The 23,833-nt window shown below is 41.1% G+C and overlaps 1 protein-coding gene across 6 annotated transcripts in view; it reads left to right on the plus strand.

Annotated features, from left to right (window-relative positions):
* ADAMTSL1 (ADAMTS like 1) overlaps positions 1-23,833 on the plus strand; it is a 1,062,044-nt gene that overhangs the window by 858,754 nt on the left and 179,457 nt on the right. For all 6 annotated transcript variants that reach the window (XM_008254434.4, XM_008254437.4, XM_008254438.4 and 3 more), the window contains one exon: positions 723-852. In XM_008254434.4, the coding sequence (XP_008252656.3) occupies positions 723-852 (130 nt within the window). The remainder of the gene's footprint in view (positions 1-722; positions 853-23,833) is intronic.

The following is a 23,833-nucleotide window of genomic DNA, read 5'->3' on the forward strand; positions in this document are numbered from 1 at the left end:
CCCTGCTCCGTGAAGCTCCCCACATGGTATCCTGCAGACCACCTGGGTAGACCTGCCAGGTGACCTGTGCCAGTCACTGCTCAGCCTCCCATTGTACTAGAGCTGAGTCAAGACAGGTGCTGCAATTGTAACTCTGATTCTCTTTCTTTGTTCCCATTTCCAAAGCTGCCCCACGTCACTAAAGAAATTAACCAGAAGCCAAAGGAAACCAGTGTAGGCTGAAGTTTTGGATGCCAGGCCCAAGAGCACAGCAGTGTACAGACTGTTAGCTGTTAAAATGTGGCCTTGGGCCTCCCATAAAATACAACAATCTCCTTTTGATTAAAATATAACAAGTTAAAGTCTTGGGGCCATTTTTTTCTCTCTTTTTCGTTGTCACTGTGTACTCCTTCTGTATTAAATTATCACATTTCAGCATTGGTGACTATACAGCTTCATGGCAATTTTTTTAGCTTTTCAACAATATTGGCAGAAGTCTCTCTTATGGGGAGGTTGCCCCCCTCCAGAGGTATGCTTCCATGGGCCACAAACTTATGACTACTTTCTCCAGATCGAGTGATGCGTGACAAGATTGGCAGTTCTGGGCTTTATGCTGCCGTCTCTGACATGCAGCAAGAGCCCCCCCGATCACAGAGACCTCCTGCCAGCTGCCTTGTCTACACTTCATCACCGTGACCCACGCCCACTCTGCTCTCTGGCCTGACAGTGTGATTTGTACACAGGTGTCCAGGAGGCTGTGGTGAGCTGCCTGAACAAACAGACTCGGGAGCCTGCTGATGAGAACCTGTGCGTGACCAGCCGCCGGCCCCCACAGCTCCTGAAATCCTGTAATTTGGATCCCTGCCCAGCAAGGTAAGGGATGTATGCCCTCCCTGCTAGCCAGGAGTGGGTGCAGAACTGGGTGCATCTTTCCATGGGCAAGACGGGAACACTTATTGTTACCCAATATTTTGAAAACCAATTAGCATCAGTTCAAGCTTTTAGTCAAATCCACTTAAATTTAATTGAAACCAGTGCTTTGGAATTCCAGCCCAATCAATGGTCATGTGCAGAGTCCAGAAGGCTCTGTGAACTGAAGCAAGCCTTGTGGCATGGCTGGTATGTGCGCGTGCCACATACTTGCTTTCCCCAAAAGGGAACATGAACTGACCACAGACTTCGTGGTGTCTGCCTGTGTCCCAAACCCTCACACCATGGTAATGAACCAGCTTGCAAATGATAGGGTATAAGGAACTGAAGCATCTGGGTGGTATAATTGACCCACTGTGAAATCTGTATGCACACAGCATGCAGATTCATTATAGCATGCTCTGGGGGTTGTGTGTCATTCCACATGCGTAAAATCAATTAGAGCATTTCATTGTTCAGCTCTGCCTGGGTCTCATTATTGCCCAACCCTGAGCCTTGGTTTATCAATCCAATCACTGCTTCAGTCTACATAATTTTATGGTGTCTTGAGAGACTTGCCTTTTAGATACTTCTTTCTAAGCCAGTCGCATCTGTGATTCCGGCTTGGAAGGGACATGTTGAAAGAACCAAAGGTAGGCTTTAAAATCTGCTGATGGAATGGAGACTGTTACTGGATAAGATTATATCCTAGATGTGAAAGGAATTCTGTTTCTGAATGATATGTCTTCTCCTTCTGCAAAGTGCATCATATAAGCAGCAAGACACTATTTTCAGGCATGAACAACAGTTGGCTGGTTAAGCTGATACACTGCTTGTCTTTTTTCTCAGCCAACTTGATTCCTTTCTTTGGGGCTTGGAAGACACAGATTGCAGGCCTCCTCCAACCAAACAGAGGCACAACCCAGAGTCACACTTCTCTTGCTGGTCACCACAGTTGTTCAGTGTAGTGATCTGAATGGTGAGCCTGAGTTTCTTCCCTTCGAGAGCAGACTTGAAGAGGAACACTAGTGCCACAATCTCCAAGGCAATCAGAAAGTCAGGCAGCCACTGCTTGGAGCAGCACTTCACCCATGAGAACAGCAGCTACTTAAATAGTGAAGATCTGGACCAAGGGAAGCTAAGACCAAACACATGGAATCCTAAGTCACCTCTTTTTCTATCCCTCCCCTACCTGGTCCCACATCTCTGTCTCAACCTCATAGCTCTCAAGTTGTATGAGCTTAAAACCTAAGTGCATGGACAAAAGGCACAAGTTCTTCTATTAGCCTACAATCTCCCTGTAAAGGAAGAAGCCAAGAGGTTCATCATAGACAGCCTGCAAGGCCCTTGCCCAGTAGGTCAGGAAGCCCGGCATCGCATCCTATCCCTGTCACCAACTAGCTGTGTGGCCTTGGGCAAGGTGACTGCTCTCTCTGTTTTCGTATATGCAAAATGAACTGGTTGTGAGAAATGATAAGGGACCACCCTGTCCTGTTCAAGTGTCCATTGAGTCTTCACTGTTCTTCAGACAGAACATGAGACAGCAACTTCTGCTTCTTTGTGTTAATTGTTCTCTTTTCTGTTCTGCTTACTTGTCATCACTTGAGAAACAAGAAAAAGGGTCTTTCTAACCACATTCCAGAGTTGTAGTGCCATCCAAACTGTGATGAGCTGAGGCCACGCCAAGAAGTCAGTACCCAGACCTAGCTGACAGCCTGCTGGCATTTGTGGCCTCTTAATCTGTTGCTTCCATAAGCAGCAAAAGGAATAGAATATGAGATGTTACTTTCCTACAGTTAAATAAGATAAGCTTAATTTACTCTGTGACCTTTTGTTGACTCATGGACAAAGAGTACTGTTGGGCTGTACTGTGTTGCATTTGCTCCAGATAATTTCAGTTCTTTCATTCCCCACCATCAGACTGACATGACAGTAAGGCCTCTTGCTGGGCACAGCCAGGAATTTCTTGGGTCAACCCTACACATTTGGGCACGTGTAGAATGCTTCTAATTAAAACCATAAAGGGGACAAACCCCAGTGGACTGATAAGAAGCATTCTTTTCATCTCATATCCAAGAGCCAATGTAGATTTTCTTCTTAAAAGGAAAAAATGTGTGTAGGTGCCTCTCCTGTGTAGTATGAATCCCACATCAGGGAGGAATCTCTCCCTCTCATTTCCTGGTATAAGACGCACAGAGGAGAAAGTGTGGTAAGGGCATAATAGTGCAGTTTCCCCATATAGCCTCTGTCCAACTGGGAATAATATAGATCTTTAATTTATAATTCTTATTCTGCATAGTTCAGTGTTCTCTGTGTATTTTGGAGCATTCTCTGATGGGCTGTGTATTTCTATACACTGACTTGTGGGCTCTTGTTCTGTGCTGATATCCATGTATTTAAAAAAAACACAGTAGGGGATGGTGTCATGCCACAGTCAGTTAGGCTGCCACCTGTGATGCCGGCATCCCATGTGGTCATTGGTTCGAGTCCCACCTGCCCCACTACAAATTCAGCTCTCTGCTAATGTGCCTGGAAAGACAGCAGAGGATAGCCCAAGTCTCTGGTCCCCTGTAGAAAAGCCAGATGAAGTTCTGGGCTCCCAGCTTTAGTCTGGCCCAGCCCTGGACATTGCAGCTACTGAGGGAGTGAACCACCCCAAGGAGGATTCATATTTCTCTCTCTCTCTCTCTCTCGCTCTCGCTCTCACTCTCTCAGGGGGGAGGGGGTGTCTCAGCCTTTCAGATAAGTATTTTAAAAAAAGAATTTTCTTTGGGACATACAGAAATGATGTTTCCATTCTTCACTTCTGTCTGTTTGTAAATTAGCATTCCCAAGCAGTCTTTAATCCTACTGCATACCACTTGGGAAGCCAGTTTCCTCCTTGTATATGATCAGAGTTACCAGTTCACATTGAATATACCAAAAGCCCTACAAGTCAAGTCCTATCTATTTGGGCAGTCTTCCTAAAATTAAACTTGGCTTCTCCTCACTTACTCTGTGTGACAGCAGAGCTTGTCTCAGAAGCACATGTGTAACTTTCATCAGGTTTAAGCAGATACATTCTCATACCTAGTTACTCACAGCGGGAAGGGAGTGTTCTCCAGCTGGAGTTATTCTGATGGTTCCAATTTGTGTGGGTGTACATGTGTGTGCACTTGTGGGTGTACATGTGTGTGGGTGCATGGGTAGAACCTGCATTTTATTGTGGAACTTTCTTAAGACAGTAGTTCTCTATGAAAGAGAACTAGACTTTACATCCCTGCCATCAGATTTATGTCTTATACTCCTCTCATTATTCCTAATATATATGATATATATATTATATATACTAACACAATTATTTTATATATAATATATGGTTTACTATTTGACACAAATAATAAATAACATATTGTATAATATTTGGCACATAGCAGCCAATTTTAACTGCTTGTTGAATACATAATTATGAAGGATGGGGGCCAAATTTGTAAGTAGCAATGTCTAGACCATATTATTAGTGCTAACTTGGAAGACCCCAGTGCTGTCTTTCCTCTTCATTCTCCTTATCCTTTCTCTCCTACCTTCAAGATCCTGGTGAAAATGCCATTATTGGATTCCTTTAGTTAGTCCTAAGGCTTTACATGCCAGTTTACAGCATACAATATAACAAACATAGATCAATTTAAACACAAGGGCTGTCAGCCATGTAAGACAAAGTACCCCCAAAGCAAGGATATGAGGGCAAGCTATAACCGGGGAAAGAGACAGAGGGAGGTTGAGCAATCTGTTAGCATTACTCAGGAAAATGTCAGAAAGGGGTAACGTAGTACGCAAGACAGATGTTCATCCTTTCACAACCTTGCCTAAAAGGGGCCATAAAAATTAGCACCATTTTTGCTTGAAAGCAGCCAATGAAAATTTTCTGTTGAAGTTGATTGCAAATAGTTATCATTACAAGGAAGAAACATCATTTTAGGGATCTTACCACTATCTGAGCGATTTCTGTACAGGAACCACACCACCCAGCCACACCTTCAGTGGTGAGTTAGATGAACTCAAGAGAAAAGCGTCCAAGAAGGAACTTAACATAAATTATTAGGAAAAGGTCAGCCTCCTGGTCCTAGTAAGAAAGCTTTCTAAGCATTATTCAAGTGATACTTAACGCATTTTCATTCTTTACAACTCAGGTGATCACAAGGAAAGCTGTACACTCCCCTTCACCATCCTCAACAGTCCCAGTCCTCTCCTCTGCAGAGAGTCAATCACTGCTGACGGTTTGCTCCATCCCCTTCTGGGCTTCCTATGAATTTGTGTACACACATGAACATCTATAAATATGTGAGGCTTCTCCTTTTATGAATGGGATCTCACAGCATCTATTTTTTAACAACTTGGTTTCTTCACTTGATAAGTGCTAAATATCTTTCTCATCCTAAGATCACCAAAATAGAAGAGCCAACAGATAGATTTTGTCATTTTCATCAAATCCTGCTCTGTCACTTTGAACTCTCTGGCCCTCAGGAGGTTATACACCTCTGTGGATCTTCAATTTCCTCATCTCTATAGTAGGATCATGGTAGAAACTCAGAAAAATGCATTCTCTTCTCCTTTCCTTGCTGTTTCTTGTATGTAAAAAGAATGCATGATTATTTTTAATTTAGGACTTAAATTCTATTAAATTTTCTTTTTATTCACATAAGCCTTCACAATTAAACTTCATTGATTATCTACCTGGCTTATAAAAGCAATGACATGAGCAGCCCAAGGAAAACCAGACCACACTACTTAAAAAAAAAGAAAAGTGGATGACTGTTATTAATTATAAGCATTTGATAGCTTGGCCGGTGTGTGTTGAAAAGATTTGGTAAATGTACATGGAGGAGGGGAACTAAGCAAGCAATGAAAGCCAGATGGCTGAAAATGAAGGAAATTCCAGGCAATTTCTGCAGCTTTGTTCTAACATACTTTTTAAACTAAACTTGTATTTCTGTGCAACAGAGAACAGCTGAGTGGTGCAGAATAGATAAACAGTGAAGGGGAGAAAAGGCTCATAATTCCAGGAACAGTGCTTGGTTTCTGCCCTCTCCCCTCCCCCAGCCTGGTCCCAGCCTCTTTTTCAGACCTCGGATAGTTCTTAGAACCAGCAAAAGCTACAAAGGAAGCTCGGGAACCCCTGTTTGAGAGTTAAGAAAAGCATCATAAATGCCACAGCGTCTCCTCTTTAAAAGTCTACTTCCGAATGCCTATTTTATTGTACACAACAATATCCATGCATACTAGCAGCAAAGGATTTCCAATATCAAATTTTCTTTCATTTACTTTCAAATGTCCAGAGCAAAAGGTGTTGCCTTTTAATACAACTGTGTTTCAATTTACTTGATTGAGCTTTCAGAGCTCTGCAAGAACCCTGGCCTATAGCAACTTGTTTTAAGGGTTAGTGTTTCAACATGCTCTCTAAATACTGGTTTACCTTCTGCTGAGCCCCCAGGTCTTCATGCACTGCCATTTGAATCTATCCATACTGAGAGCAAAAGTACAACAAAGCTCACTGGCATCCACAGAAATTGAGTCCAGATTTGGGGGCCATATTCAGGTGCCTTGAGAGAGTTAATGACTGTCATCCTCCTGGGTAAATCCAGATGCCTCTTTCACTGGTTCAACAGACAATCCTACCAGGGACTGTCTCTTAACTCTTGGGCCTCATAGGACTATTGGGAGCTTCTGTTGTTTCTCTACCAAAAATGTACTGACCCCATGATCAGAATTGTCCAAGCAGCATTTTGACATCAACAAGGGTAAAAGCCATAAGTGCATAGTCATCACTCGGTAACCATAGAGGACTGATTCCAGGATCTTCCGTGGATGCTAATATCTGCAAATGCTCAACAGCCTTTTATATAAGATAGTGTAGTATTTGTGTGGAATCTGCATATATCATCCTGTATACTTTAAATCATCTCTGACTACTTTTAATAAAATATAAGGACCATACTTGTTTTTCTGTGCTGCTTAGGGAATAATGACATGAAAATAAAGCCTGTTTACATTCTTTTTTTTATATTGAGGGTATTTATCTAATAAAAACAGAAACCCAAAATCCAGAAAAGAAACATTGCAGTGGTGAAAGAAACTATACTCACCTCATATTTAGAACTTTTTTTTCCTGTCTGAACTTTGCTTAGACCTAACATGAGCTTCAACAGTCACCAGTTAGCACCTTATAGTCCTGTCTCCCATCTTTTTTGTTTTTGGTTTTGGCTTTGGTTTTGGCATTTTGGATTTTTTTGTTGTTCCCATCCCCCTTCCTCCTTCCTTTCTTATTCTTTCTTTTAATTTTTACAATGACATATGTTCAGTTTATTTTATAATCATAAGCTTAGCCCTCTACTAAGTAAAGAATTCAACAAATAGTAAGAAGAAAAATAGTATTTTAAAAAAATATTTCAAGTTCATACTTGGTTGAATCCACTGATGCAGAAACCACAGATCTGGAAGGCTGATTGGATTTGCCTCAGGGCTAAAACTTTTAATTTTCCTAAAGAGATCCCTTTCCGTGGCTACACATCACCTTCTATAACAACTTCAAGCCCATGGGATATGGACTTGATGATATTAGAAACCACTTGCATGCATAGATTTTGTTATTGCATGAGTCTAGGGTAAAAAATCAAGGAATTGAATCCTACTTTCCAGTATGTACCTGAAAGCATGTATGACCCATTCAAAAAAGATAGAAGCATCACAGTTAGGAAAAATGTATCCACTGACATCTGAGATGGAAGAGTTCCTGGTTTCTTACCATCAGTGTAATTTTACATCCCCTTTAGGCCAATAATTCTGCCTAGACTCTGGGAAAAGTCCTTATACAGATGATTGGCCAAGTTAACCTTTTGCCAAGCATGTCTTTACATCTGAATTCAGTAAAAACTTAAAATAGGCATCTTCGTGCACAGCTATTTGTCCAAAAGGAGTGACCAGTAATGGAAGGTGAAGATTTCAAAACAGTAACTGGGATGGGTAAGGCAAGCCCCAGGGTTCCCTGGTTGCTGGAGGTTGGAGCAGGAAATGTCTGTGCTAACTATAAGGCATAAGGAGAAGTTAGCCAGGTTGCAAAGCAGAAGGAAGAATGTGAACACAGAGGAATGGAGAGAGGGAAGCCAGTGTTGGAAAGTGAGCAGAAGCCACATCCAGGAGAATCTGATAGTCTGAGTTAAACTATTTAAACTTTCTCCTATAAGCAAGGGAGAACCATTGGAGGGGGTGGAGCAGAGTTGTGGAAAGTTACATTTACGTGGAGAAAGATGACTCCAGCTGCTCATTCAAGATAGCTGAAATTGTAAAGGTGGCTAACTTTTACCATCTTATAAGAATTTATGTTTTTCTCAAGTGGAATCACAAATGGTGTGTTCTGTATTATCTGAACCATGACATTTTCACTGAAAAAAATAATGACTTCTTCTCCTAGTTATGTCAGCAGTATTTTTACTCCCATGATCAACCTTGTATGCATTGACTCAGCCTGTCCACGTCAGAGGATAGAGTCTCATGTTAAAGGGGCTTCAAAGGAAGTCATGAGAGGTGCAGTTGTCTGATCTTTGAGGCCCTCCTCCCTCTACCGTTCTGGGAGACTTTGAAGGTAATGATAATTATCCACAGAACTGAAGCTTTTCATTAAATAAAGAAAAAAGTGAATCTATTAGAAAAACAGCTTGAGTCAAATCCCAAAGATCCCTGCAGTCACAAAACAGACACCAGCTTCAACTATAAAGTAATGTGTTATAAGACATCAATAGGGAAAAAAGCATAAGTCACCATAGGAAATATTTATGTGAAAGCATTCAAACAGGAAAGATGGTTAAACATTGAAATAATAGACATCTTTATGATACCTTAATGGTATTTGTTCACAATAAATATGGATACAAGATATTCTGCATCTCTGTATTTAGAATATTTTGATGCTTCTTAAGATAACTAGAATCTCTCCTCATTCAATCCCCATTATTGAATGCCTTCTTTATGCCACACATTGTGCTGAGATACAGTAATGAACAAAACCCACTTTGTTCCCTGAAACAGAGAAAAACAGAGTGTGGGAATGGTCCTGGAGAGGTCATTGTCTTTTCTTTTAACCTTGGATCCCTTACATGCTGCCTTTCTCTAGGGAGCTCTTAACTAAACGACTCCTGCACTCTTCCCTTCACCAAAGCTGATGCATCTGCACCAGTCACCATTCCCACTGCTCACGAGCACTTTGGGTATGGAAATGTCACCCTCAGATAACTGTATCCTTTGGATATGGTACTGAAACACCGGAGTTTTACATTCAAGAAACTTCCAGCTTACAAACCAATCAATGGGAGTAGTATCTCCCAAATCAATTTTTTTTTTAATTATTTCTTGCTTTGCCCTACCATCTGGTGTTTCTAAAGTCCTGAAGAAATCATTTAAGGGCAGGCAAGGATTTGGCCAAAACTTTGAAATGATTATTATTGCTGTCTAAGTATACATGAATCTTTCTTTGGAAATTTTGGACAGAAGGTCTCATGTGCAATTTGAGATGAAGAGTTTTTATAATATTAGCCTTAGGGTTAGAAATATGCTATGTTACTATGTCCTCGAAATTGTGAAAACAACGAACCAGGAAAAAGACTTAAGAAAGAGATAGAGGAAAGGAGATGTTTGAGTAACATAAAGATGAGTGAGTGAAGAAGAGAATGCTCTGAGTTGTGCCCAATAATCTGGAAGATACAGTTCAGGAACAGTTCATCCTTTTGCAAATATTATTCCTGTCATGCTGCCAGCCCTAGGTCAGGCAGTTCTTAGGTTATCTGCCAAAGTTGCAGAAAGATCTGTCTCAGTGCAGTGCCCTCCCAATGACTTCCTTCCCTATAACGAATCTGTATTCTTCATTCATGTTTTTACCATCTCCTCTTTTTCTTTATTATTTTGTATTATTGTCTTCGCTTGGGCTACAGTGTGCTTTGGTGTTTGTGTGGCAACAGAAGGAAACCTAAAGAAAGAATGATTGTCACTGGATTAACACAGCTCCCAGACCCTCTAGATGCCTATGGATTTATCTTGGGGTTTTGAATTGTACTTGTTGAGTTACTGTTCTCCTAGCCCAGACAGCTACAGACATGGGCTGTCGGTCACATGCTGGAACAGCCAAGGTGGTACATTCTCTCTACTTATTGCTATTGACTCTGGTCCCTGACAGGGGGTACATATAGCCACCTTTTTGGCTGCCAGAAGAAGCTACCCATATGATTCAAAGAACGAAAAAGAATCCTCGGCCAGGTTGCCTAGAGTTTGACACTTAATAGAGGTGTTATACACCAAAGCCACAATTTGCATTGATGATGCACATACCTCTGGAAGAGATAGTTCATTCTCATCTCAGCATGGCTTGAGTGGTTTTATGTTTTTTTTTTTTTTTTAATGAGGTACCACTTTTTCCTAATAGGAATCGTAGCAACATTTGAGATAGGTAAATTTCAGAAGGAAAAGAACCAAGAGGAGACCTGGCAATGCCAAGGCTAAATATTCCACCACCAGGAAAAGGAAGGCTGCTAGGAATAAGCTAAAAATCAAGGGGTTTGGAGGTCAAACAGATGTCCAGTCTCTTATTTTCTTTGTGTCCTTGGACTGGCTACTTAACCTAAGACTGAGTTATCCTTATCTGTAAACCAAACATAATTATCCCAATCACAGAGTGTTATAAGGATGATCACATATGTAAAATACTCAACTAATTACTCCTTATATAATAGACATTCAAAAATAGAAGTCTGCTATCCTTTTTAGTTCTCTATGAAGAAACCACTTGAAGACTTTCATGTTCATTTTATGCTTCTATCAGTTTATTCTTGAATATTATTAACCAGTTACTGTTAAAGCAGAGCAAAGGAAGGCTATGGGTAGGACCAAGCCAGCTTTTTATGCAGCATTTGCTAGATATTATAAGTAGTCCTAAAGCAGCCGGTAGAACACCTGGTCCTCATGGCATCTACCACGTTTACTGAAGGTGGGACTTACTGAGACATTCCGTTTGACTTTTACACCTAATCCAATAAGGTATGTTTTTTAAGTATTGTAATGAGATGATGAAGTGGGAGCAGAGAAGACTGAGTCCAAATATTTTTTAAAAGTTAATATCCTGTGTGATGTAACTCAAGGAAGTTAGGCCCTTGGGCAAGTGAGGTGTGAGCCTGCAAATGAGCAGCTGCGTCCCGAGGGCCAGGGACGTGTGTGATAAGTCAGGAAGCATATATAAACTGTTATACCTAGCCAGGTGTCTCCTTGAATATTTGTGGGAGGGAGGAAGACAGAAAGGAAGTAAAGAAGGAACAAAGAGAATCAAGGAAAGGAGGAAAATCCAACTCATGGAACAGCTAAGGTACAGGGCATCTAGCCCCCATATCCTTGCTAACTGTAAAGTTCATCACTAGTGAGGATATGTTTTATCCCATGGTTTCTATTTATCAGAGGCTGACAATAGGTTAGGCACTGTTCCCGTGACTTTACGTACACTATTGTGTTTCATCACCCCTACAATTTTATGGGCCTCATGCTATTCCTATCCTCAACTTTACTACTGAGGAAACTGAGACTTGAAGGAAGCCCCCAAAGAAATGTGTAACTTCCCAGTGGCAGGTCTAGATACGGAACAAGATATGGTTAATTGCAAAATAATTTACAAAGAGTTTGAGGAACAGGCTTTCCCTCAATCAGTGATGTTTATGGATCTATCCATCATTCTGCCTCCTACCCTGTTCCAAACACTTTGTTCTAGGTATAGGAATTATCACAATGAAACAATCATCCTAGTCCTCTAGTAGTTTGTAACTTAGTAAAGATCACGAACAAGTTAACAAGGTCTTCTTTCTTCATCTCTAGTGGATAACCTTCATCTCATATTCTTGAGTAGAACTAGGCTGTGGGCAAAAGCTAGCAGTCAGAATCAAAAATTTATTCAAGCACACACTTCTCAAAGCAAAGCCAAATATGTAGGCAACAAACCATGCTAAAGAATTGAACAGGCTGCAGGTCTATGTCTTAAAACCCAACACTGAGTCATTAGACAACCGACTCATTTCCTAAGAAAACATTTTATATAGCAAAATATTAATTCATCCACAGAGATGGCTGCTGAATCCAGAAGACATTGGAGCTAAGAGCTTTGTGCCATGCTCAGCCATTACCAATAACCACTGACCTAGTTTATGCTTAGTTGGTAACCTGTTTCTGATATAAATTACCATGACAACCACTGCCATCTCTCTCTTCTCTCTCTCTCTCTCTCTTTCTCTCTCTCTCTCTCTCTCACACACACACACACACACACACACACGCCTCTTTCCAGGGCAAACCTGTGTGCCTTTGTGCCTGTTTGTTTTGCTGTGCCATTCTCTTGCTTGACTTTCCTTCTGCTGCTTCCTCTCTCCCTTCAAGACTTATTCTCGATCACCTTATCTTCTTACTACCTAAATTCTCAGCTGGCCATTCTCTACCTAATGTATATGGTATAATTTCCTCATTTCATTCTATCTTTTTCCTCCCACCCATCCCTTATTTAATTCAGTTCAACTCAACTAAGAATTAGGGAAACTACTTAAATGAATTTACACTAAGGTATGGGTAATTAATCCCTAGCCTTCTATTCCAGCCTTAAGAGCATAGGCTTGGGAATCATACAAACCAGGGTTACAATACAGTTCATAGAATTTACTAGCTCTTTGGTCTTGGGCAGTTTGTTTAACTTTTCAGAACTCTAATTTCTTCTGTTTTAGCCCTTAAAGGGTTGTTGTGAGGATGTTTTTGTTAAGTGTGTAGTATAGCACCTTGCACATATTAGGTATTCAGTAAATAGTTTGGAGCTTCATTGGATTTTTTTTCGTGTCGGTGTAAGTTGTCTATGGAGGTTGTAAGTGATTTGTGTGCACTTTAGATAATCAAAGTTCCTATCCTTCCTCAAAGAAAAGGACAGACATTGTTACAGAAGAGGGGGGATACCCAGCCTAAACCAAGAATGTCTGGCCCCTGATTATCTCCCTCTGTTAGCTTTATCCTGGGAAGGTAGACAGTTTCTTCTGGCTAAGGGAAAATTCAGTTCAGCAAACATTTATTAAGTTCTTGCTGTGTTGCAGTCTCAGGAGAGACAAACAGATCTAGGACATTGACCCTGGGTCAGGCACTAATAGCTTATTGGGAGTCCAAGCAACAAACAGATTATTGTAGTCTGGATTCAAAAAGGCCATATTGGAGATGAACTAATGTCTTATTGGAACACTAAGATAATCACCTAATCTAAGTCAGGGAAGGTAACCTTGAGAAGGTGACCACTCAGCTGAGTCTTGTATTCTTGTAGATATCAAAGCATGTTTTGGGCAAAAATTTTTTTTTTGCTTTCAAACTTTTATTTAATGAATATAAATTTCCAAAGTACAGCTTATGGATTACAATGGCTTCCCCCCCATAACGTCCCTCCCACCCACAACCCTCCCCTTTCCCACTCCCTCTCCCCTTCCATTCACATCAAGATTCATTTTCGTTTCTCTTTATATACAGATCAGTTTAGCATACATTAAGTAAAGATTTCAACAGTTTGCTCCCACACAGAAACATAAGGTGAAAAATACTGTTTGAGTACTAGTTATAGCATTAAATCTCAATGTACAGCACACTAAGGACAAAGATTCTACATGAGGAGTAAGTGCACAGTGACTCCTGTTGTTGACTTAACAAATTGACACTCTTGTTTATGGCATCAGTAATCACCCTAGGCTCTTGTCATGAGCTGCCAAAGCTATGGAAGCCCCCTGAGTTCACTGACTCTGATCATATTTAGACAAGGCCATGGTCAAAGTGGAAGTTCTCTCCTCCCTTCAGAGAAAGGTACCTCCTTCTTTGTTGACCTGTTCTTTCCACTGGGATCTCACTCGTGGAGATCTTTCATTTAGGTTTTTTTTTTTTTTTTTTTTTCCAGAGTGTCTTGGCTTTCCATGCCTGAAATACTCTCATGGGCTTTTCAGCCGGATCCACATGCCTTAAGGGCTGATTCTGAGGCGAGAGTGCTGTTTAGGACATCTGCCATTCTATGGGTCTGCTGTGTATCCCACTTCCCATGTTGGATCATTCTCTCCCTTTTTTATTCTATCAGCTAGTATTTGCAGACACTATTCTTGTTTCTGTGATCCCTTTGGTTCTTAGTCCTATCATTATGATCAATTGTGAACAGAAATTGATCACTGGGACTAGTGAGATGGCATTGGTACATGCCACCTTGATGGGATTGAATTGGAATCCCCTGGTATGTTTCTAACTCTACCGTTTGAGGTAAGTCTGCTTGAGCATGTCCCGAATTGCACATCTCTTCCCTCTCTTATTCCCACTCTTACATTTAACAGCGATCACTTTTCAATTAAGTTTCAGCACTTAAGAAGAATTGTGTATTAATTACAGTGAGAGAGAGACAGAGAGAAAGGTCTTCCTTCTGTTGGTTCACCCCCCAAATGGCTGTCACGGCCGGCGTGCTGCGCCCATCCGAAGCCAGGAGCCAGGTGCTTACTCCTGGTCTCCCATGAGGGTGCAGGGCCCAGGGACCTGGGCCATCCTCCACTGCATTCCTGGGCCACAGCAGAGAGCTGGACCGGAAGAGGAGCAGCCAGGACAGAACCCTGGGGTGCCAGCACCACAGGCAGAGGATTAGCCAAGTGAGCCGCGGCGCCAGCCTAGGCAAAATTCTTATCAAAAATGTTATTGAGGCCAGCGCCGCAGCTCAATAGGCTAATCCTCCGCCTTGCAGTGCCGGCACACCGGGTTCTAGTCCCGGTCGGGGTGCCAGATTCTGTCCCGGTTGCCCCTCTTCCAGGCCAGCTCTCTGCTGTGGCCAGGGAGTGCAGTAGAGGATGGCCCAAGTCCTTGGGCCCTGCACCCCATGGGAGACCAGGAGAAGCACCTGGCTCCTGCTTTCGGATCAGCGCGGTGCACCGGCAGCAGCGCACCGGCCGTGGGGGCCATTGGAGGGTGAACCAATGGCAAAGGAAGACCTTTCTCTCCATCTCTCTCTCTCATTGTCCACTCTGCCTGTCAAAAAAAAAATGTTATTGATATACTACTTAAACATTTCCAGAGAGTCCTGATCTAGTTTTCTCAAAAGCCCTCAATCCAGTTTTGTGCCCTGTCTTCTGCTTCAGTCTTCCAAGTAAACCTAAAAATGCTCGGCTCTCCTGTAAAGAGAATCTCTGGTTATTCTCAATGATTAAGGAGCAAATTTATACTATAGTATATATACTTTTCTGAAACCGTGTAATACATTAACTATGCCAACTGTTACAAATGACAACACTGTAACTTGAAACCTGTTCATTTATCTGTACCTTCCCTGTACTTTCCAAGCTACCATGATGGCTTAGACAGCTTTGGTGGCCAAAAGACACCATACAAAGACCTAAAAGATGTGGCAGTGTATTTGTTTTGCTTCTTGGGCAATGGTTGAAGACTAGAAGATGCTTGGCCGATGCAATCCCAAGTCTTTGTCATCTCCCTCAAGTGTAAACTCAGGATCATGAGCTCTTGAATTGGAGTTTTACACAGTACTCCAAGTTCTGTAAAACTTAGTGTTATATAAATACAAGATACTGAATTATTACCCTTTCTTTATTCTTTTAAGTCATCCCTTCATCCTTTGCCACGTGAGATATTTCATAAGGTTGTTTTCAGGTCCCAGCTATCTGCCCAATCTTCTAAATGCTTGATTATTGTACAAATATCATTGGAAGATATGCTTAACACAAAGAGCAATATTATAAAGAAATCTCAGTTTAGGAACTGAAATTCAAGTTGTTTTTAAAGTTTAAGGACTAAAAAAAGTGTTGAGACATTTGTACTCTGGCCTTAGTAAAACACCAAAACATGGGCTGATCCTCCATTAGAGTAAAAAGTGTTTTTGAGAGGATTCTATAGATCATTCTTGAATATGCCTAATATGCTCCTTGAAATTTGAATTAAAGTTCTTAATGATAGAAAAATAAACTTTCATAACTGATATACTAAACTGGGGAAATCACCTGGAATTAAAAGAAAAACTCTATTGTGAGCCACAGAACATGCCCACATACATACTCCCCCCATCTATTACATTTTTCCTGCCTCCATCACTAGACTAGTAATCCAGAAAACTCAAAGAATGCAATGCCCAGAGCAAGTATAATTTTAAGCTTCATCAAGGTATAGAAAATCACAGAAGGAAACTGTTAGAAGAAAGATATTTATCGATGTAACATCTACCACAACTAGACACATATCATTTATCAGTGCTCTTTTTGTAAGAAAAATGATGCCAGAATTCTAATATGGGAAGAGGCTGATAGGGAGCCAGACCTTACTCACAAGATGCACCCCACTGTCAAGTTTGACTTTGCAGCTTTTGCAGGGGTAGGAGACATGAATGATGGGCCATTTGTTTACAATTGGAGGGAGATAGTAAGGTAACAGTTAAGATGCCAGGAAAAGCTTCTATTTTTTTCTTTGCTTCTCCCTGAGCTACCTGCTAGGCACTTCCAGAGACTTTCTGAAGGCACATCCCAGGCACACCTACAAATGACTTCTGAGAAAATGGGCACTGTCATGCACTTTAGTTTAATGTAAGCTGACTACATACCTGACCCTTGGTGGAGTGAAGCGAAACCACATGTGTGCTGGATTGACCCTCCCTTGATCTAGAAAACAATAAGGGCTGTTTTCCCACTCACCCCTTGCATGCTTCACCCATCCTGGAGGGTAGTCCTGACAAACAAGGTTGGTGAGGAGTAGACTACTTTTTGCCACACATGGTCTTGCTACAGATGTGTATTTGTACAGGTAGGGAAAATAGTTTCATGGGTTGTATTCCTCCCTCTTCTCATGTGGATAGGTAGTGTGTTATATTGATGTAGTTGACTTTAAAATACCTGATGATAGTAACTTGCTACATTTTTTTCATCCTCAGATATGAAAAATTACCATTACACTATCTCTGTGCTTAGGTAACCTCTAAATTAAAACCTATTTCAACATTTATGCTAGTTCCACAGTCTTTGCTTGCTTCTTAACATACTTTTGGAGCAATTAAATCTCCTGCAATGGGTCTTCTGAATATCACATATGCCCATTTGTTCACAAAGAACTCTCTGTATTTGAGAGACAGCTTAAAAAGATGAGGCAAGAAAGGGCTTTCAATCCAATGCCCCATGCCCATACCAGATAATATTGGTGGATCAAGTCACTTCTTCAATGAGTCCACCATGCTCAAGCAGCATTGGGAGGCCATATTTGTTGTGAGCAACAATTTTTCCAACCACTTAAGAGACACAGGATTTATTTACTTCTGGTAATTAAGGTATCCTGGTCAAGGGAAGAACTTATTGGACATCCAGTTCTCTTCACTTCCCAATAGGCTCTGTCAGCATGATTAGTATTAGCAATACTAAAAGCTTATAGGTCTTCATTCTATGCACTCTAAGAAGCTAGAAAATGACAAGAAAATTGTCTGATGAACTTATCTGGAATCTTAAAATTGGACAAACATGTTGTTGGAGTTGTATAATCTCAGAATGTAATTTGCTCCAAATCTCTTATTTGTCTGTTGTGAAAGAGAGAGTATAATGGTTTTAAGTGACTTGCCCAAGTAGACATTGGATGACAAAGCTCAAAGCAAAAGACTGAAAAGTAATGTTTTTCAACTTTAAGCTCAGTGTCTATAATAAATAGGGAGACCCAAACAAATGACTGTGATGAATCAGAACAAAGTATCTAAAGCCATGCTTCCTGAGTTCAAATAAGCTCTGCCGCTTGTTGACTATATTCTAGAGTAAATCACTTAACCTGTTCCTGTCCTCATTTCCTAAGCTATCAGCTAAAGATGAAATATTACCTACCTCAAACTGGTTTTGTGCAGATTGATGAGTTAACATATGTAAAGCACTTATGTGAATACCTGGCTATTTAAGGATCATCTCTACAAAAGGTGTTCCAATTGCTAAAGATACATAAGAGTTGGACTCTGGTACAGAATGGGTGCTCTGATAGTCACAGTGGACATAATATATTTTTCACTAGGATAAGTGAAACTGTAAGAAGTATTTATTCTTTCTTAGTCTTTGCCACTATACAAATGAGTATCATAAACACAGCTAAGAAGATTCCAGTTGCCTCAGGTAGAAATTGTTTGTGTTTTCCACAGAAGTAAGTCTCCATTAATGAAGAAAGGATTCCTTAGTATTTGATAGTAGAGGATAAGGGGTAAATAAGGACATGAAACAGGGAGAGGGAAAAATATGGTTGAATTCACAGAGTTTGGGCATTGAATTTTTCTAGTAATTTTGGATAAGTGAATAAATCAAGAATCAGGAATGTGGTTGACCTCCATGTAGCATGACGTAAAAACACTCTCCATGGCTTTTTGCAAGTCATATGGATTCTGGTGTTCTTATTCAGAATTTAGTAGCTGGATTACCACTACACTTTCTATTTTTCTGGCTGAAAAAATACATAATATGTTCTGAGGATCAGAGGTTTTTAAGTTGGAAAATTCTCTGGGGCCTGGGGAATGTTAGACTCCATGAAGCTAAACTTTATTGTAAGAGTGGAAGCAAGCAAATAGAAAAAAATAGTTACTTTAACTTGGATATAGTAATGGCAGTGACTTCAAGAATAAGCATAAAAGGAATCCCATTTCTTCTGCTGATCTCTCTTCTATATAATAAACAATATTGTGACAACAATAACAGCAGTGGAACCTACCACGTGGTATTTTGCTTCTAATACCTACTTAAGCTGGAGGCTGCCAAAGAGGAAACCATCAACAGCTCCAGAGGTTAGCCACTCAGGGTCAAATCCTAGATCTCTTCCTGACTAGCTTTGAGACCATAGTCAAGTATGACTTTAACTGTCCATTATATAAAATGGCATAATAATAGTACCTATATCTAAATATTGCTGTGAGGATTCAGTGAGTTAGTTCATGTGAAGTTCTTAGAGCAGTAACTCATACTATAGCAAGCACAATAACCACTGAAAGCCATTATTGTAGTTTTTGTTGCTGTCCCCACTTTACAGATAAATGAGTTGACATTCAAAGAGGGTATAACTTGCTCAAGGTTATGAAGCACAAGTGGAAGTAAATTCTAACCCTGCTATGCTGTAATACAAGGTTCTGGGCCAGCCTGATTGTTTGACACTATGCTCATATGTCTCCTACTTTGTGAACAAAACTTAGGGATTTAAGGCAGTTTGTCAGTTCCATCAGATTCAAGAGTGTTTAAAAATAGTGTTCCAAGGATAAAAGTCCTAGCAATAAATAATCTTTGTGGATAATCAAAAACAAATGAGAGATTTAATAAGCCAATATAAATCCTAATATGAACATCTCAATTTATTCAGTTTAGCCTGATAATAATCCCTTAACTTGCTCTGAGATAACATGAAAACATCAAAGAGTAAAACACATTCTACTTGGAGAGATCTTTGAACCTAACTTGAAAAATAATTTTAGTTCATTTTTCTGTGGTCAAATATAAAAACACGTGTGAAAGGCCTTGCTTTCACTTCCCAAATAAACAATAGAAAGTGTATGGGCTGCTCTGCCCCACATTCTGTGAACAGCACATCCGTGTGAATAGAAGCATCCCTGGAAGTCAAAGAGCAGGCACCGCCTATAGTGGTGGCTGTGTGTGTGTGACTGTGTGTGTCTGCGCCTGTAAGTATATGTGCGTGTCTAACATCTGTGTGTGTGCTTTGTGTGTTTGCATGTGGCTGTGTGTCTGTGCCTCAGTGTGTATGTGTGTGTGTTTCTAAGCCTGTGTGAGTATTCTGCAGCCCTGTCAGCATTAACAACTGCTGCAACAAGAGCTAGCTGCTCCTCCTCTTGCTTCACTATGTGTCCAACTCCTGAGACAGAGACAAGGCGCTCTGTCCTGGGAAAATGGCTTTCCTCCACCAAACCAAGCTTGACATGAACTAATGGGCTGATTAAACATGATGGAAGGTCTACTTGAAGCACCAAGTTATTCCATGCCTTGGTCTCATCAGAATTCTCAGTAAAGGCAAGCAGCTTGGGACAGACCATAGACAGGATAGGAGCACACTGGCCACCATCTGTCTCGGCTGGTTAGGCGTGTGCCATTCAGCAGATGTCCCAGGGGCGGTGAGTTTGAAGTGTAGTGAGCTTAAGTCAGCTTTGTTGTGAGGGGTTTGGCTGCCCAATGTGCCTTTGCGTCCCAGTCTCCTTTACACACCCACAATTACATCAAGGAAAACAGAAAGGAGTGAAAACCAGAATTTTCCAAGGATTTTCTAGGCTTTCTACTCAATATTCTTTCCAATGTGGGAATAAATATTACAGTTCTCCAAAGGTATCATATTTTCTTATACCTCATTCTGTCTTCTGTCTTTGCCTCTGCCCTCAAGACTCAGTCCAGGTATCACCAATTCCAGGAAGCCTTCTATGACTTTCCCTTTCCCCTCCTAACTCCCAGTCTATATTCTTACACTTCTCTAACACCACATACTTCTCTTTCTGATGGACTACATGGTAAGCCCCAAGAAAATAGGGTCTCCATCTGTCTCATTTATTCCTCTGTCCCCTCACCTAGAACCTGGCACACAAAATGTGCTCAGTAAACCTAGCTGAGTGAATAACTAAATGAAGAGCACTATTGGCCGGCGCCGCGGCTCACTAGGCTAATCCTCCGCCTAGCGGCGCCGGCACACCGGGTTCTAGTCCCGGTTGGGGCACCGGATTCTGTCCCGGTTGCCCCTCTTCCAGGCCAGCCCTCTGCTGTGGCCCGGGAGTGCAGTGGAGGATGGCCCAGGTGCTTGGGCCCTGCACCCCATGGGAGACCAGGAAAAGCACCTGGCTCCTGGCTCCTGCCATCGGATCAGCGCGGTGCGCCGGCCGCAGCGCGCCGGCCGCGGCGGCCATTGGAGGGTGAACCAACGGCAAAGGAAGACCTTTCTCTCTGTCTCTCTCTCTCACTGTCCACTCTGCCTGTCAAAAAAAAAAAAAAAAAAAAAGAAAAAAAAATAACTAAATGAAGAGCACTATTACACTATTTGATATTTGCCTATGAAAGCCCTAAAGATAAAGAACATTCTTAAAATTATTATTATATAAGGTGAACAAATTTCATGTATTTTTAAAAGATTAATTTGTTTGAAAGAGTTACACAGAGATAGAATGAGAGACAGAGAGAGAGAGAGAGAGAGAGAGAGAGAGGTGTCTTCCATCCACTCATTCACTCCCCAATTGGCCGCAACAGCCAGAGCTGAGCCAATCTGAAGCCAACAGCTAAGAGCATCTTCTGGGTCTCCCATAAGGTACAGGGGCCCAAGGACTTCGACCATCTTCCAGTGCTTTCCCAGGCCATAGCAGAGCACTAGATCAGAAGTGGAGCAGTCGGTACTCCAACAGGCACCCATATGGGATGCTGGCACTGCAGGCAGCAGCTTTACCCGCTAAGCCATAGCGCCAGCCCTTCATGTATTTCATATATACAGATTTAGGAGCATAGTGATACGTCCCACCCTTTCTTCCTTCCTGCCCACACTCCTATCTCCCCTCTTCCTGCCTTTCTTATTCTTTCTTTTAATTTTTACAATGACATTCTTTCAGTTTATTTTATAGTCATAAGTTTAACCTTCCACTAAATAAAGAATTCAACAACTAGTAAGAAGAAGAAAAAAAAAAAGACGCTGTTCCTCAACAGTAGAGATAAGAGCTGTAAACAGTAATCAAATCTCAAAATGTCAATTTTGCTCATATAAAATCTCTGTGTCCTAATCATTCAGCATAACACTTGGCATATACTAAATTTCCAACACGTGAATGCACGGTGCCAGCAAATATACATATGTAAGTGGAGAATGTACAAATGAAAGGAAAAATAAAATCTGCAATACTGCAAAAACACTTATGATGAAAGAAAAGCATCTTGGAAAAGGCATAGAATCATACCTGTGAATCGTAATAGAGCCATTTTACTTATAGAGAAAATGTGTGACAATAACATCCAGAAAGGTTTCTATTTACAATGTAAATGACAGATTAAAAACTGCCCATAGGAACTAACATCAGGGAATGTGTTCATTTGATAGGGCTACCACCACAAAGTTTTGTTTTTGTTTTGGATCACTTATCCAAAACACTTGGGAACAAAAGTGTTTCAGATTTTCTTAATTTTAGAACATTTGCGTATATACAATGAGATAGGTGGGACCGGGACCCAAGTCTAAGTACAGAATGTGTGAATGTTTCACATGCACTTTATAGTCCATGGCCTAAGGGTAATGGCACACCATGTTTCTGCTGTGCCTGTTTGCCTCCTGCCTGTCTCATGAGATCAGGTATGGAATTCTGCATTTGAAGGGTCATCTGATTTGGAACATTTCAGATTTTGAATTGTTGGAGTAGAATTGTCTTACTTGTACCACAAAATTGGTGACATAGAGTATTGGAAATTTATTCTAAGGCTAGAAATCTGAACTTAAGATATAGGCAGAACCGTGCTCCCCCTGAAACCTGTAGAGGATGGGTCCTTTGTTGCCCCTCCCTAGCTTCTGGTGGTTAGCCAACAATCTTAGCATTTATTGTTTTATAGATTCCTCTCTCTAATCCTTCTTCACATGACCATTGTCCCTCAGTGCATGTCTGCCCCTGTATCCTGAATTAGGATCCACCCTAGTGATCTCATTTTATTACTTCTGTAAAAACACTGTTTCTAAACAAGGTCATATTCTGAGATGCTAGGAATTAGGACTTTAACCTATGCTTTTAGGGGCCACAATTCAACTCATGACAGGGAGAAATTTTTAGGTTTGTAAGGTTTTAGTGAAGAGTGCCACATGCACATAAATAAACAGGTAAAGATGTTTATAGTCTGATCTTATAGGTTCCAAGTGATTTCCTTGTCCCCAAAATTCTTGACCCTAGTTATAAATAGCTTTATAATCTACTGGGATGACAACAAGAGAAAAATATTTTTAAAAAATAGAATTGTCACCGGGTTCTAGTCCCGGTCGGGGCGCCGGATTCTGTCCCGGTTGCCCCTCTTCCAGGCCAGCTCTCTGCTGTGGCCAGGGAGTGCAGTGGAGGATGGCCCAGGTGCTTGGGCCCTGCACCCACATGGGAGACCAGGATAAGTACCTGGCTCCTGCCATCGGATCAACGCGGTACGCCGGCCGCGGCGGCCATTGGAGGGTGAACCAACAGCAAAGGAAGACCTTTCTCTCTGTCTCTCTCTCTCTCTGTCCACTCTGCCTGTCAAAAATTAATAAAAAAAATTTTTTTTTAAAAATAGAATTGTGTCAAGTAAGATGCTCTAGCACATGACTTAGAATGGCTACATAATGTGTGATGTGGAATACAAATAAAGGCCAAATGACAGGCAATCCAATAGGATGCACAGAGGGCACAGATGCTGTGAGTTGGAAGGTAACAAAAACCTTCCTGGAAGGAGAAGGGCTTGAATAGGAGCTGGAGGTTGGAAAATGGAGACAGTCTGGGCAGGGAAAGTTGGAAGCAAGTTCATAGGTGTAAGAAAGACACTTGGTGTATGGAAGAGCCAACAAGTGGTTAAGCCCTATGGAAGATCACTATTTCTGAGAGGTGACCTTAGAAAAGACAGGAGCTTGATTTAGTAGGATACCATCAGTATAAGCAAAGAAAATCGATTAAGGTAAAACAGAGGAGAAAAAAACAATAGAATAAAATGCAAAAGTTGGTTTTGGAGAAGAAGAAAATCAACCATAGAAGAAACTCTGTTTATATTCTAAGAATATCCTGCTGCTATCTTGACCACAGAAGAACAGCCTTGGAACTATTTTTAATAAGAACTTTCTACCTAGAATTCTAGGCAAGCCAACTAAAATATTAAACTCTGAGGAGTAAAATAATTCTACAGATCATCTATCACACTAATTTGTT

Source organism: Oryctolagus cuniculus, chromosome 1, assembly GCF_964237555.1.
Source record: "Oryctolagus cuniculus chromosome 1, mOryCun1.1, whole genome shotgun sequence".
NCBI lineage: Eukaryota > Metazoa > Chordata > Mammalia > Lagomorpha > Leporidae > Oryctolagus > Oryctolagus cuniculus.